The following is a 12743-nucleotide window of genomic DNA, read 5'->3' as shown; positions in this document are numbered from 1 at the left end:
TTCCAGCGTTGCTTGGCAACGGCCAGACAGACAGGAAGGCGGAACCACAGCGGCAGGAAGCAGCGCACACAGTCTCCGGGCGTCCCACGCTACACACCCCAGACCTGGGCTACATAAAGGTAAGAAACACATAGTCTAAGGTTCTTTTCTTTGCACAGCACTTTACCTTCCATTTGCACGCCCTGAAAAAGAGGCTCAAGGCCTCGAAACGTCGGCTTGGCTTGAAGATATGGATTATTAAATAAATACATTTTTTCACTTTCATCCGTTGGAGTGCCGCCTACCTTATTTACTACCTCCGGGCTACTAAGTAAGGACATCCTCTATCAAATATTAGAAAGGCACCACGGGAATTTATCAAGTTCAGCAGCAGTGCCGATCTACAGGACAAATATATATATATATATATATATATACACAGTAGGAGCCCATCTCATCTATCTTCCTTAGGCCATGGCTCAGCATGGCTATCCATGGCTATCCTATTGTTCTCAGCTGCAATACAATACATAGAACAATACAGTAGGAGATTAGCAGAGTAATCCAATTACTCACTTAATCCTATTATAGGGAAAGATGACAGTGGCTCCATCTGTATAGAAGGGTTTGTTGCAATCAGCAGCACTCCACGGTTTGGTGAATCAAAGATTTATTTAGGTGACCCCTGGCAACAAGCATGTAATCCACGGGTAACAATCAAAAAACCACTGGCAATTAATAAAAAAGCTTTGGAAACAAGCATGAAACCCCTGGATACGAGTATGTAACCCTTGGCAAAGAGCATGAAACCACTAGCAATGAGCATTTAACCCCTGGCAATGGGCATGAAACCCCTAACAATGAGCATGTAACTCCTGCAAATGAGTTTGAAACCCTTGGTAATGAGTAAAAATTATAATAAATATATGGGGGTGGGCTCCAGAAATTTCTTTGGGCAGATGTGAGCAAAATTTCTAGTTATGCCACAAATGGTCCCAAATAGGGAAGAAAGACAAGGGGCTAGGTGATGAGAATGGCGATGGGCAGTGCACCATGAGCAGGTGAGTGATCAAGAGATGGCTGACTGGTTGAATAATGAGGAAAATGAGATATGAAGAGTAATGACAGTAGTGCAAGGAGAAGGAAGAAGGACAAGAAATGAGAAGGACAAAGAGTCAGGGGACAAGTAATGTGAAGAGCAAGGAAATGAATAAGGGGCAAAGTGGGGAGAAACAAGAGAGAAAGTGTGAAAGATCAAGTTACAATAAGGACAAGTGAGAATGGCGGTGCAACATAAGGGGCTAAGTTATGAAATTGTTTGGGATAAGGGTGAAGTGCTAAGTAACAAGAAGGGCAACAAGAAAGATAAAGAACTTATTATTGGTGAAGGCAAAGCCAAACATTACTGGATAAAAGCAAGTTAAGAGGGTGAATAACCAAATGCTTCAAAATTCAAAGCAAAAGCATTGCGTCACATAAGAATATTAATTTATAACAATCAGTGTAAATTTATTTTTAGGAGAAGGATAAGGAGTTGTAGGCGCTTGACTTTGTGTGTTCAGATGGTATTTTTTCTCTCAGAATAAATGGATAAAGAGAAAAACAATATGTGTATTAATACCACGCAATCTCCCGAGTACATGAAGTGGGAGATAGATGGAATCCCAAATATTAGCGGCGTACCAGAACTCACAGTGTGCTGCGGTGCCGGACGTGCGTAGCGGTATCTTTTGGGGGACCACCGCAAGTGAAAAAAAGGAAGGTGGAGACTTGATAAGAGAGACTGGAAATCCCAAGGTACGTACCGTTACTCACTAGGGAACGGGGGTGTATAAGCCTATAAAGGTATCTTTATGGCTATGAATCCTCCAGTGTATGCACGAACATGTAACAGATAGGTCTCTATAAGGGGCGTACCAGTACTCACTGCTAAGGCAGGTAGATAACACTCATAAAGGTATCTTTCGGTGAAGCAGGTCTCACTTCTTCACACAACTTCAACTCCACTCATAGTGAAATGGCATAAAAGGTGATTGCCCAAAACACAATGGAGGAACAGGTCTCAGTAAAAAGAATTTAATAATATACCTGATAATGTGGCTAATTGGCCATATAGCCACAGTAAAAAACAATAAAACAATAAAAAAACAGAAAACTCACTTCATTCACTGGACTCCCCTTATAGAGACCTATCTGTTACATGTTCGTGCATACACTGGAGGATTCATAGCCATAAAGATACCTTTATAGGCTTATACACCCCCGTTCCCTAGTAAGTAACGGTACGTACCTTGGGATTTCCAGTCTCTCTTATCAAGTCTCCACCTTCCTTTTTTTCACTTGCGGTGGTCCCCCAAAAGATACTGCTACGCACGTCCGGCACCGCAGCACACTGTGAGTTCTGGTACGCCGCTAATATTTGGGATTCCATCTATCTCCCACTTCATGTACTCGGGAGATTGCGTGGTATTAATACACATATTGTTTTTCTCTTTATCCATTTATTCTGAGAGAAAAAATACCATCTGAACACACAAAGTCAAGTGCCTACAACTCCTTATCCTTCTCCAGAATACCCACGGTGAGGATTCTAAAGTGGTCCTCCTTCAGGAATTGAGGCTGCATGGACTGATAGCGCCTTGGGACTTTTCCGTTTTGTTTGTTTAAATTTATTTTTAGTTTTGCAGACAATGTAATCGGATTTATCACAAACCTTCCAATCTCATTCTGTTCCACATACACTTGATCAAAGTTCTCTTTCCAACACACAGTCGAACCATCAGCATTTGCATCTTTGAAGGAAAAAAATAAGTAACAATGTCAGCACATAATTATTTTCATGGCATCTTATACCCAACAGCTGAAATGTCTGGAGTGTTCTACCCCTTTCAGACATACACGAAAATCCCGGGTTTTTTCACATGAACGCGCCCAAACCCGGGACTAGCGTATGTCTGAAAGGGTATACCCAGGATTTCACTCCCGGATACTGAGCACCTGCAATTGACCAGGGTTTTTCCCGGTATTTAACTCCCGGGTATAATACCCGGCTTATGTCTGAATGGGTTTAGCCGGGTTTTTTTTTTTCAGTTTTAAACATGTGATGTTGCTTTTTTTTGCTGCTGGGGCGTGTCCCATTTTAATGATGAAACACTGAAATGCTTGAAAAGCCTGGCTTATGTGTGAAAGGGGTATACCCGGGTTTTTCCCGGATTTGAGGTGTAGTGTGAAAGGGGGTCTGTTACTAAAATCCCGGGAGTGACCTGGGTTGAAAATCACGGGTAAACCTGGACAAAATCCCGGGTAGTATGTCTAAAAGGGGTATTATTGGGAAGGTCGGACAAGCAGAAAACATTGCTGATTACATGATGTGAGTTCCTATAGTTACTATACAAATGTCTAAAATGCTGCTAAATTATATATAATGTAACAGATGCAGACGTAGTATACAGAACCAGGAGAACACTTAGGTACTTACTGTATGTATTAGCCGGGCGCCCAGTACGCAAATAGCTTAGTGGGTGATTCTGCGTAAGAAAATCGCATTCCTATGTAATTTATTTACTGCTCTCTGGTCTTGGGCAGTGCGATGAGATCGCATCCCATCGCATGTGATCGCATCGCACCTCCCACAAAATCGCATGCTATTTTATAGGGTGCGATGCAATTTAATGTAGTATACACTTGTATGACATACAATGGGATTTAGGCACACCCACCACTATCCACGCCACCCCGAAGCGTGGCGAGCGGCGGCGGAACGCGTCCTCCTGACCTTTTCATACCCCCACTAGTTGATTTTATATAGTATGGCGAGCGCAGCGAGCCCGAAACATGGCGAGCACAGCGAATTACGTTACATGTATTCCGCGTATGTTCGCCACGCTTCGGGCTCGGTGGCTCACCACGCTTCGGGCTCCGTAGCTCGCCACACTATATAAAATCAACTCCACGCCGACATGGATAGTGGGGGTATGAAAAGGTAGGGAGGACGCGTTCCGCCACCGCTCGCCACGCTTCGGGGTGGCGTGGATAGTGGGGGGGGGGTGCCTAAATCCCATTGTATTTTATACAAGTGTATAGTACATTAAATGGCATTGCAGCCTATAAAATCGCATGCGATTTTGCGGGACGTGCAATGTGATCCCAAGGCCAGGGAGCAGTGAATAAGTCACATTGGAAAATCGCATCGCATGCAAAATGCGATTTCCCTACGGTGCCGCACGGATGTAAATTGGGCGCCCGGCTAATATATAAGTACCAACACTTATCATAGAGACGCAAAGCAAATATCTTTAATACTGTAGCAATTTTCTTGTTAACACTCAAGTAATTATGAGATACAAATATTCAGAGATTAAGATGCCTCCATCTATGGAAAACATGGATATGTTATGTTGCAGGGAAAGGGGCATATTCCACAAGCATTCAGAGCCACCCCACTTCTGAGAGGGTTTATTATCTTTCTTCCTTTCTATAGAAAAAAACAAGAATGCTGGGTGAGGGCCTTACCATTCTCTGGAAGTCTGAGGGGTTCGGATGAGTCGCTGGGAAGACTAATACCCCATGGGTTGCTGGCGCTGACCCGAAACTGGTATGTACCTCCTGGGCACAGATCTTCTAACACAAGGTAAGAGTCAAGAGTACATGCAACAGACTGCTGCCAAATCTGGGAAGCTACAGGAACAGATTGCAGATGAGAATACTGCCCCTAGTATGACACCCACAGACTAAACCATATATTGGCATACTTTTTCCTATTCTACCTTCATCCTTGTATTCCACAGTGTAGCCAGAGATGGTGCAATTCCCTGTACTTGAAGGTGGAAGCCAGCGGAGGATAACAGAGGAACTGCTCCTTTCCTGAGCAATGGGTTGGCTGGGAGCTCCGGGGACACCTATAATGGGAAAATATGAAGGTAGCAGAAGGCTCACAGTGATTGGGAATTTAAATTATCAGCTTCAATCAGGATTAAAGGCATTATGCATTTTAGAAAATGATGGTTTTGAGCTGATTGGCCTCTGACATATCTCTTGATTTGTCAGTGGCCAAATATAGTGTGTAATTGGAGCATATTTTACAAACAGCAGCATGTGAATGGATGTTTACATTAAACATCCATTTGCAGCCTGTACGTGGGAACACATGCTGTGAGGGTTGCGGGCCCAGGCAGGGTTGGTGTTTTCGCAAGGCTACGAATTTGCAGCCTTGCAAATCAACCAGAATAACCCCCATGGTTTGTTTGCCGTAGTGCAGTGATATTGCTGTATAGTCCAGTCCAGTGGTACTGCGGCATAATTCAGTCCATTGATACTGCTGCATAAGTCCAGTCCAGTGATCCTTGCTTATGTGTCACCTGATGCGCTATTCATAAGTCACTTTTTAGTTCAAAAACTGTGGCTAGGACCGTAAGCAGTCCAGTGATACCTAAATCCCTTGATCCTATTGTATCCAAGCGCCTGAAAACCCCACCAGCAAGTCATGTCACCAGCATGACTGACTCCTCTTCTAATTGGGATTCCTCTGGAGGATCCTGCAGCATTATGCCTACTGCTGCTGCTAGTCATTCATCATCCCAGAGAGGAAGTCAGAACACCGCTATGTCTTTCACTAAGCAATTGACTGTCCAACAGTCCTTTGCGTTAAAGACCAAATATGACAGCGGCCTTGACAGCTATGTTGGTGTTATACGTGCGTCTTGTATTTGCTATTTGAGGAGTGTGATTTAGATGATTGATGAAGGTATTGTATCCCTATACCAAATCCCATATAGATTCCACTTCATTAGGCAGGCGATGCCCAGAGATGTACAGAGACGTCCGAAAAAGCAGCAGCATCTCCAAAATGCCAGCTCATTCCAAGGTAGGCAACGCTGTGTATCACTGGCTTCACTAAGAGACACAATGTTGACAACCTCTTAGAGAAACTAAGGGAAATCATTGCGCAGTGGCTTACCCCACATACACTCTACTGGGGATTTGTGGTATCGGACAATGCCAGTAAGATTGTGTGGGAATTAAATATGGGCAATTTCCAACATGTGCCATGTTTTGCCCACACAATAAACTTGATGGTGCAGCATTTTCTTAAAAGTCACAGGGTCATGCAGGAGATGCTTGCGGTGACCCGCAAAATTGTGGGTCACTTTCGCCATTCTGTTACTGCCTGCTGGAGACTGGAGCCCTGCCATAACCTCAAACAAGAGGTGGTGATGTGGTGGAACTCTCCCCTCTATATGCTGCAGAGGATGGAGGAGCAGCAAAAGACCTTGGGTGAAATTTAATAGGATGAGAGATTCAGAAAGTGAGAGATTTGGTAAGAAATTTCCCGTTTTTTTTTAAGCGGCAATCATTTACACTACAAAACCAGTTTGCGTTTGCAGTGTAAATGATTGCCGCTTTAAAAAAAACCCTGGAGATTTCTTACCAAATCTTTCACTTTCTGAATCTCTCATCCTATTACATTTCCCCCCAGGAGCGAGTTTGGACATCTGGTCTGGACTAAAGGACCTGCCAACAATTGCTGACATGTCTACTTTCACTGCATACGATGCAGTCACCATTGAAAAAATGGTGGAAGATTACTTTGATGACAGCATCAAAGTAGACATGTCAGTCAGTCCATACCTGTAGTGGCAGGAAAAAAAAGCAGTGTGAAGGTCCCTGTCCAAACTGGCTCTATTTTACCTGAGTTGTCCCCCCTCCAGTATGTACTGTGAAAGAGTTTTAGTGTAGCCGGCAACCTGGTCAGCAAGTGGCGCTGGAGGTTGCTTCCACAAAATGTGGAGAAGATGATGTTCATCAAAATAAATGATCAATTCTTCAACGAAGACTAGCAATTGCCTCCAGAGACTAACGAGGGACCTGTAATGGTGGATTCCAGCGGGGATGAATTGATAATCTGTGAGGATGAGGATGTACACAATGAAGGGCGTGAGGAATCATAGGATGCGGATGACATCTTGCCTCTATAGAGCAAGTTTATACAGTGAGAGATGATTTGCTTCTTCTTTTTGTGGGGGCCCAAAGAAACAAATAATTTCAGCCACAGTCATGTCGCAGACCCTTTCGCTAAAATTATTGATTTGTTAAAGTTTGCATGTCCTATTTACACAACATAACTGTGGGTGGGAGGCCCAAGGACAATTCCATCTTGCACCTCTTTTTTTGGGCATTATGGGTCCTTTCAGCCTAGTTTTTTCAAACTGACATCCTGTCTGCTGCTGAAGTGCCATTCCTAGATGGGCCACATATGTGTGTGCCGTCCAATTGTGTCGCTTAGAATAGTCATCCAGCTACCTCTGTGCAACCTTTTGGCCTAAAAACAACATTGCAAGATATTCAGGATAGACTGGAAATGACTGGAAATTAATATATTATTATTATTATTATTATTATTATTATTGAGGTTAATAATAGCGATTTTAGAGATTTTTATGGTTTTTAAAAAGAAAAAATACAGGTCCAAACCACAAAACCCGGAAGGGTGGTGTTTTGGAACAGATCTAGATCCAAAATACGGGCAGAGATACAGACCAGAAGCACAAAACACAAAAAAGTGGGCGTTGCACATGCATAATTATCACAGGTCCAACTGTGAATTTTTTTTCTCATTTTATTTTTAATAAATTTGGGCAATGCAATCTGCTTACAAAAAAAAAAGCTAATTGAAGGGTTTGGAGCAATTTTTCACCACAATTGCTCCAGAATCCCTTTAGTACATTCAGGTGAAACTAAAATAATGTGTAAAGGGTGCGAAAATTGCCAGATTCACCATCTACTCCTCTTTATCACTATCCATATCCAAGCTGCAGCTGCTGTATGCAGCAAAATAAGTCAAGGGGTTCTTCTCCTCCACCACCGACGTCACGTTGCTGTTGCTGAGCGATAATGTCCCAGTGCTGCTCCGTCAGTCCAAAACACTATCACACACAGCGCATACACAGTGGGCCTAATGCTGCCAATTTGTACAGGTCCGGGGGGCACATGGCATCCTGCCCCCTGGCCCAGTCCATCACTGTTACATTCCCCTCACCACAATTACTCCCTCTCCCATTTCCATTTTTATTTATTAAACTTTATACCTCTATCTTTCTTTCTCAACATTTCACCATAACTATTTCTCTATATCAGCAAATTTCATTTACACAGTTGATATTACTTATGTTCATTTATCTACATAATCTACTTTATTTTATAAAAAAAATATCCGCATCCTATGATTCCTCACGCCCTTCATTGTGTACATCCTCATCGGCTTTCTCAGATGCAGCTAACAGCTTCTGTCGTGTTGTTCCAGCGCAACAGAGGCTGAGAGCGTCTCCGGCTTATGTGTCTCCATGGAGACGCATAGCTCAGCCAATCAGGGCTGAGCTATGCGTCTCCATGGAGACGCATCGCCCAATCACGCTCTCAGCCAGTGTCGCGCTGGGACAGCGCGACAGAAGCTGTTAGCTGCATCGGAGAAAGCCGGTCAGCCCGATGTTAGTGCGGGCTGTCCGGCTCTGCTGCAGAGAGACCAGCGCTGGATCCTGGATCGGTAAGAATGTGGGTGTAAAAGTGAGGTGTGTGGATGTGTGTGTATGCAATAAAGTTTAACTTTTCTGTGTGTGTGTTTTATTTTAACATTCTTTTTACAGGTGGACTACAAGTCCCAGCAGGCCCATTAATGCCCCGCATGCTGGGACTTGTGGTTCTCCAAGTCCCAGCCTGAGGGGGAGGTCTGCTGGCACTTGTAGTTCTCCTGTATTAAGCAATGTTAGGAATGTGAATTTAACCATATCAGGCCGGCGTCCAATGGCCAGGGACGCCGGTGACAGCCCCGGGCTTCAGCCCTGGACGGGTGAAGCCTGGACGGGGGGACCCCTTTATTGGGGGGGGGGGTCCCCACTCCTCCAGGTACCCCGTCCAAGGCTGACCAGCCACGGTGCTCATGGTACGGCCGGGGGACCTTGTGTAAAAAGTGTCCCCCGGCTGTGGCATGACACTGCGGGCTGTTGGAGCCCGGTGCTGGTTTCAAAATACGGGGGACCCCCAGATTTTTTGTCCCCCGTATTTTTGGAACCAGGACCGGTCCAAGAGTCCGGGGCTGGTTTCAGAAATACGGGGGACCCCTACGCTTTTTGTCCCCCGTATTTTTGGAACCAGGTCCGGCTCAATGAGCCCGGGGCTGGTTATGTACAGGAGGGGGGACCTCACGCCATTTTTTTTTTTTTTTTACTTTTAAACATATTTTACCAAAGAACCATAAACAGATCACAATGATCTGTGCATGGTTCTGACAAAATCGCCATGTTTCTAACAAAATCGCCAGTCAGGATCATGTCTATTATATTTTTTACTTTAGACCATTTTTTTTGGCGATTTCCAAATTCGCATCTCATTAAAAATGCGAATTGTATATTTTTCAATGGGGAAAACATCTGGATGCGAATTCCGGAGTTAAAAAAAATCGCACTTTCAGAGGCAAAAAGTGCGATTTATGCCGCAAATCGCCACCCATTAAGTAGTCGATTTGGGAAAAAAATGAAAAACACGGCCGTTTTTGCGATATAAATCGCCAAAAACCCAACATCGATCTCTAATAAATGTCACCCCCTGTATCTTATGTACCTTGCACTTTAATTGTGGCAGAAGTTGAGGCTGAGCCAAGCTCATTTGCAGCCATGCAGGTATAGATGCCACTGTCCTGAGGCATTAAGTTGCAGATCTTCAGCTTGATGTCTCCAGTCTCACTGTATGAGGAGAAACGTTTGGTGAGCACATGAATTTCAAACTGTGTCTAATTATATACTGCTAGGTCTCTTTAACAGGTCACATAGATATTTCATATTCAGTGTTGGTGACTGAGAACTTGTGCGTGAGTTGGGCCCTAAGGATAAAGTGAGAGACATCAGGATAGACTGGGGGCATAATGTGAGATATCTATAGATTGTAAGCTTGCAGCAGGGCCCTCCTACCTCCATGTCTGTCTGTTGTTAGCCAGTTTGTTTTATCACTGTTTACTATTGTAAAGCGCAACGGAATCTGCTGCGCTATATAAGAAACTGCAAATAAATAAATAAATAATATCAGGACACTAAGGGGTGGCATTCCACGCTTTAACTGAGCTGCAGACACTGCAAGGGTTAATAAAATGAGGAAAAGTTTTACAAAAAGCCATGCAGCCTTATCAGTGAGTGGTGGTGTTTATGGCCCAACCAGGTTTTGTACATTTTCTTGGACAGGCTAGAGGGATGGTCAGGAAGTTTTAGAACAAAGAACAGGTACATTTCAAGTTTGAGCTGAGGTAAGGAGGGAAGACACCGGCTAGAAGTGCCCAGGACAGAGAAGCCAGTCCTAGGACTGTAGAGGCTCCACAGTCCCTGGCTTTATGGAAAGAAGAGCAGCATGTAAGGGCATCAAGAGAGATCAGTGGAAGGAACAAGAGGGATCCCCACCTTTAAGGGTACCCTAGCAGAAGTGTGAGTCTTCAGGAAAGGACTATTCGGGTGAGTGGTAGGAAAACACATAGGGCGAATGCACCCCCAGTGATGAGTCCATGAGAGATCCCATTTAGATAGACTGCAGAGAGCCCCCAGCAAATAGGAGGAGAACTCATCAATAAGGAGAGTTCTATTAGGCTGCTTTGGCACTACTGGTCCCAGGATACCCTGGTAATGTATTGCAGTCCCATCATTGTTTATGCTGCTGTTGCCAATGAAGAGAATGAAAGGAAAGGTAACCTGATTTACAGGGATTGAAATGTAATTGCAGTGACAACCCTGTCCAAACTGTGAATAAACTGCTTGTGGTTTGTGCCAAGATGGCCTGCTGTGATCATTCTTACCTTTGCTTTTATACCACGTGCTGCCCGGGTGTCAGTCATAATTAGATAGTGAGAGACATCAAAACAGAGATGGGCTGGACCAGAAGACAGGATGTCATCTGCTTCCCGGGCCTGTATTCATTTTTTACTTTTGGGCTGCTTCCAGCCATGCTTTCTGTAGGTAACCAGCAGCAGAAGGCAGGAAGAAGGCTGGCAGAGAGGATGATCCCTGCCCACTACACTAAAACACAATCAGTGCAGCCAGACAGGCAGCTCCACCTTTCTGAGTTCCTTTAACTGACACTTAGGTGCAACTGTGTGCATGCGTTGCCCTGCTCTACACCGCTGTTGGGGTGGTGAACAAGTAGTCATTAGGGAACATAAACTTGGCAGCCATAGGAAACTATTGAGACGTAGAGAAGGAACATATGTGTGTGCTGTGGGGTAATTTATGGAGGCTCAGGGAGAGTACTGGGGCCTGTAAAGGTTCCAGTGAGTGTTCTAGGAGGTGGCCAGTGAGGGTGCAGTGGGTGCTGTGTGGTGATTGTTAAAAGGGGCCGTGAAAGGGGGGGGGGGTGAGGTTTGTAGTAGAGGAAAGGGGAGTGCTGTGAGGTGGAGTTTGAAAGGAAGGGGGTGACGTGGTACACAGTGAATGGTGTCGGAGAGTGCTGTAAGGAGACTAGTGAGTTCTTTGAGGTGGACAGTGAGTGCTGTTGGAAAAATGGTAAGGCCAGTGTGTGCTGTGCTCATGGGTAAGCTGTGAGGTTGGTAAGAGAGGTTGGTAAGTGCTATAGAGAGGGTAACGAGAGACAGCTATCGATGGGACAATTGTGGTTATGTCTAGTGAGAACTAAATGAGACAACTATGGAGGGGACAATTAGGGAGATATCTTTGAGGACTGGTAGAAAAGCCAGAGCCCCTCAGTTACATATGCTCCCCAGACTGAAAGTTGCCAGACAGTCCCTGGTGGGGGGCCATAGTGTGAGATATCAGGACACTGTTAGGGTTCATAGGGAGATAGTAAGAGACACCAGGACTGAGTTGGGGTCATATTGTAAAGTGCAAGAAAATTTGTATTTGAGAAATTGTAAAAAAAAAAAAAAAAAAAGTGATATATCAGGACATAGCTAGGGGCCACAGGAAGAGAGAGTCATATTACAGAGTAGGCTATATAGGAGTTAGTGAGAGACATCATGGAACTTATATAATAGGGCAAAATGCTTTGTAAATGATTGTCGCTTTGAAGAAATGTCTGAGATCATCTGTAATCCCACACCTCCAGCAAACTCGGACCCTATTGATTATGCCCACAGGATAGAATGGGGGAGATATATGAGCAATTAAGTAGAAAACAGGCAGGTAATTAGATAAATGTCACGATCCAGGTAGTTAAACAGACATTCTTGTGGAGGCCATGTGCTGTTGGCGTCCTGTAAGTAGTGAGGCAATCCCACAATCTCCCCAGTGCCCAACCAGCGCCACTATGTCCGCAGCTGTGCAACATTTTTATCCTCTCATACTGAAGGGCAGTTCTCATCTCCCCGCAGATTTCCATTCCGCCGCTATTGCTCCCAGCCACAAACATGTCTCTCCAAACAGACTTTCTGACCAGAACCATAAATGGGAGCTGCCTGTTTCTTCTGAGCCAATCCTGTGAGATGTTTCCCAGTCTGTCTGCTTGCCTCAGCCAATCACCACTTCCCAGTGGGTATAAGAATCATGGGAAACTCAGTTCAAATTGCTAGTCGTTCATTTGTCTGTCTGCTGCAGTGTGCTTGCTTTCTAGATTACAGGTATTCCAGCTCCTGTGATCTTCAGCCTCTGAGATAGGTACTTATTCCAGCACAGTTGTTCTACCATTGTTACTTAGTTATTGATGTTCCTGACATATTCAATGTACTACATCATTTCTGAGTTATCGAAGTTCCATCATCGTTCCTAAACCATAGATCATCG

General features: G+C 44.4%; 1 protein-coding gene across 10 annotated transcripts in view; it reads right to left on the bottom strand.

The window, feature by feature from the left end:
- The window catches only part of KALRN (kalirin RhoGEF kinase), an 856470-nt gene that overhangs the window by 30490 nt on the left and 813237 nt on the right, over window positions 1-12743 (bottom strand). For all 10 annotated transcript variants that reach the window (XM_083153542.1, XM_083153544.1, XM_083153547.1 and 7 more), the window contains 4 exons: window positions 9592-9713; window positions 4746-4877; window positions 4492-4656; window positions 2693-2771 (listed from right to left, as the gene is read on the bottom strand). In XM_083153542.1, the coding sequence (XP_083009668.1) occupies window positions 2693-2771; window positions 4492-4656; window positions 4746-4877; window positions 9592-9713 (498 nt within the window). The remainder of the gene's footprint in view (window positions 1-2692; window positions 2772-4491; window positions 4657-4745; window positions 4878-9591; window positions 9714-12743) is intronic.

This window comes from Crinia signifera, chromosome 7 (genome assembly GCF_055691185.1).
Source record: "Crinia signifera chromosome 7, ASM5569118v1, whole genome shotgun sequence".
NCBI lineage: Eukaryota > Metazoa > Chordata > Amphibia > Anura > Myobatrachidae > Crinia > Crinia signifera.
This window is presented reverse-complemented; position numbering and strand designations above follow the sequence as displayed.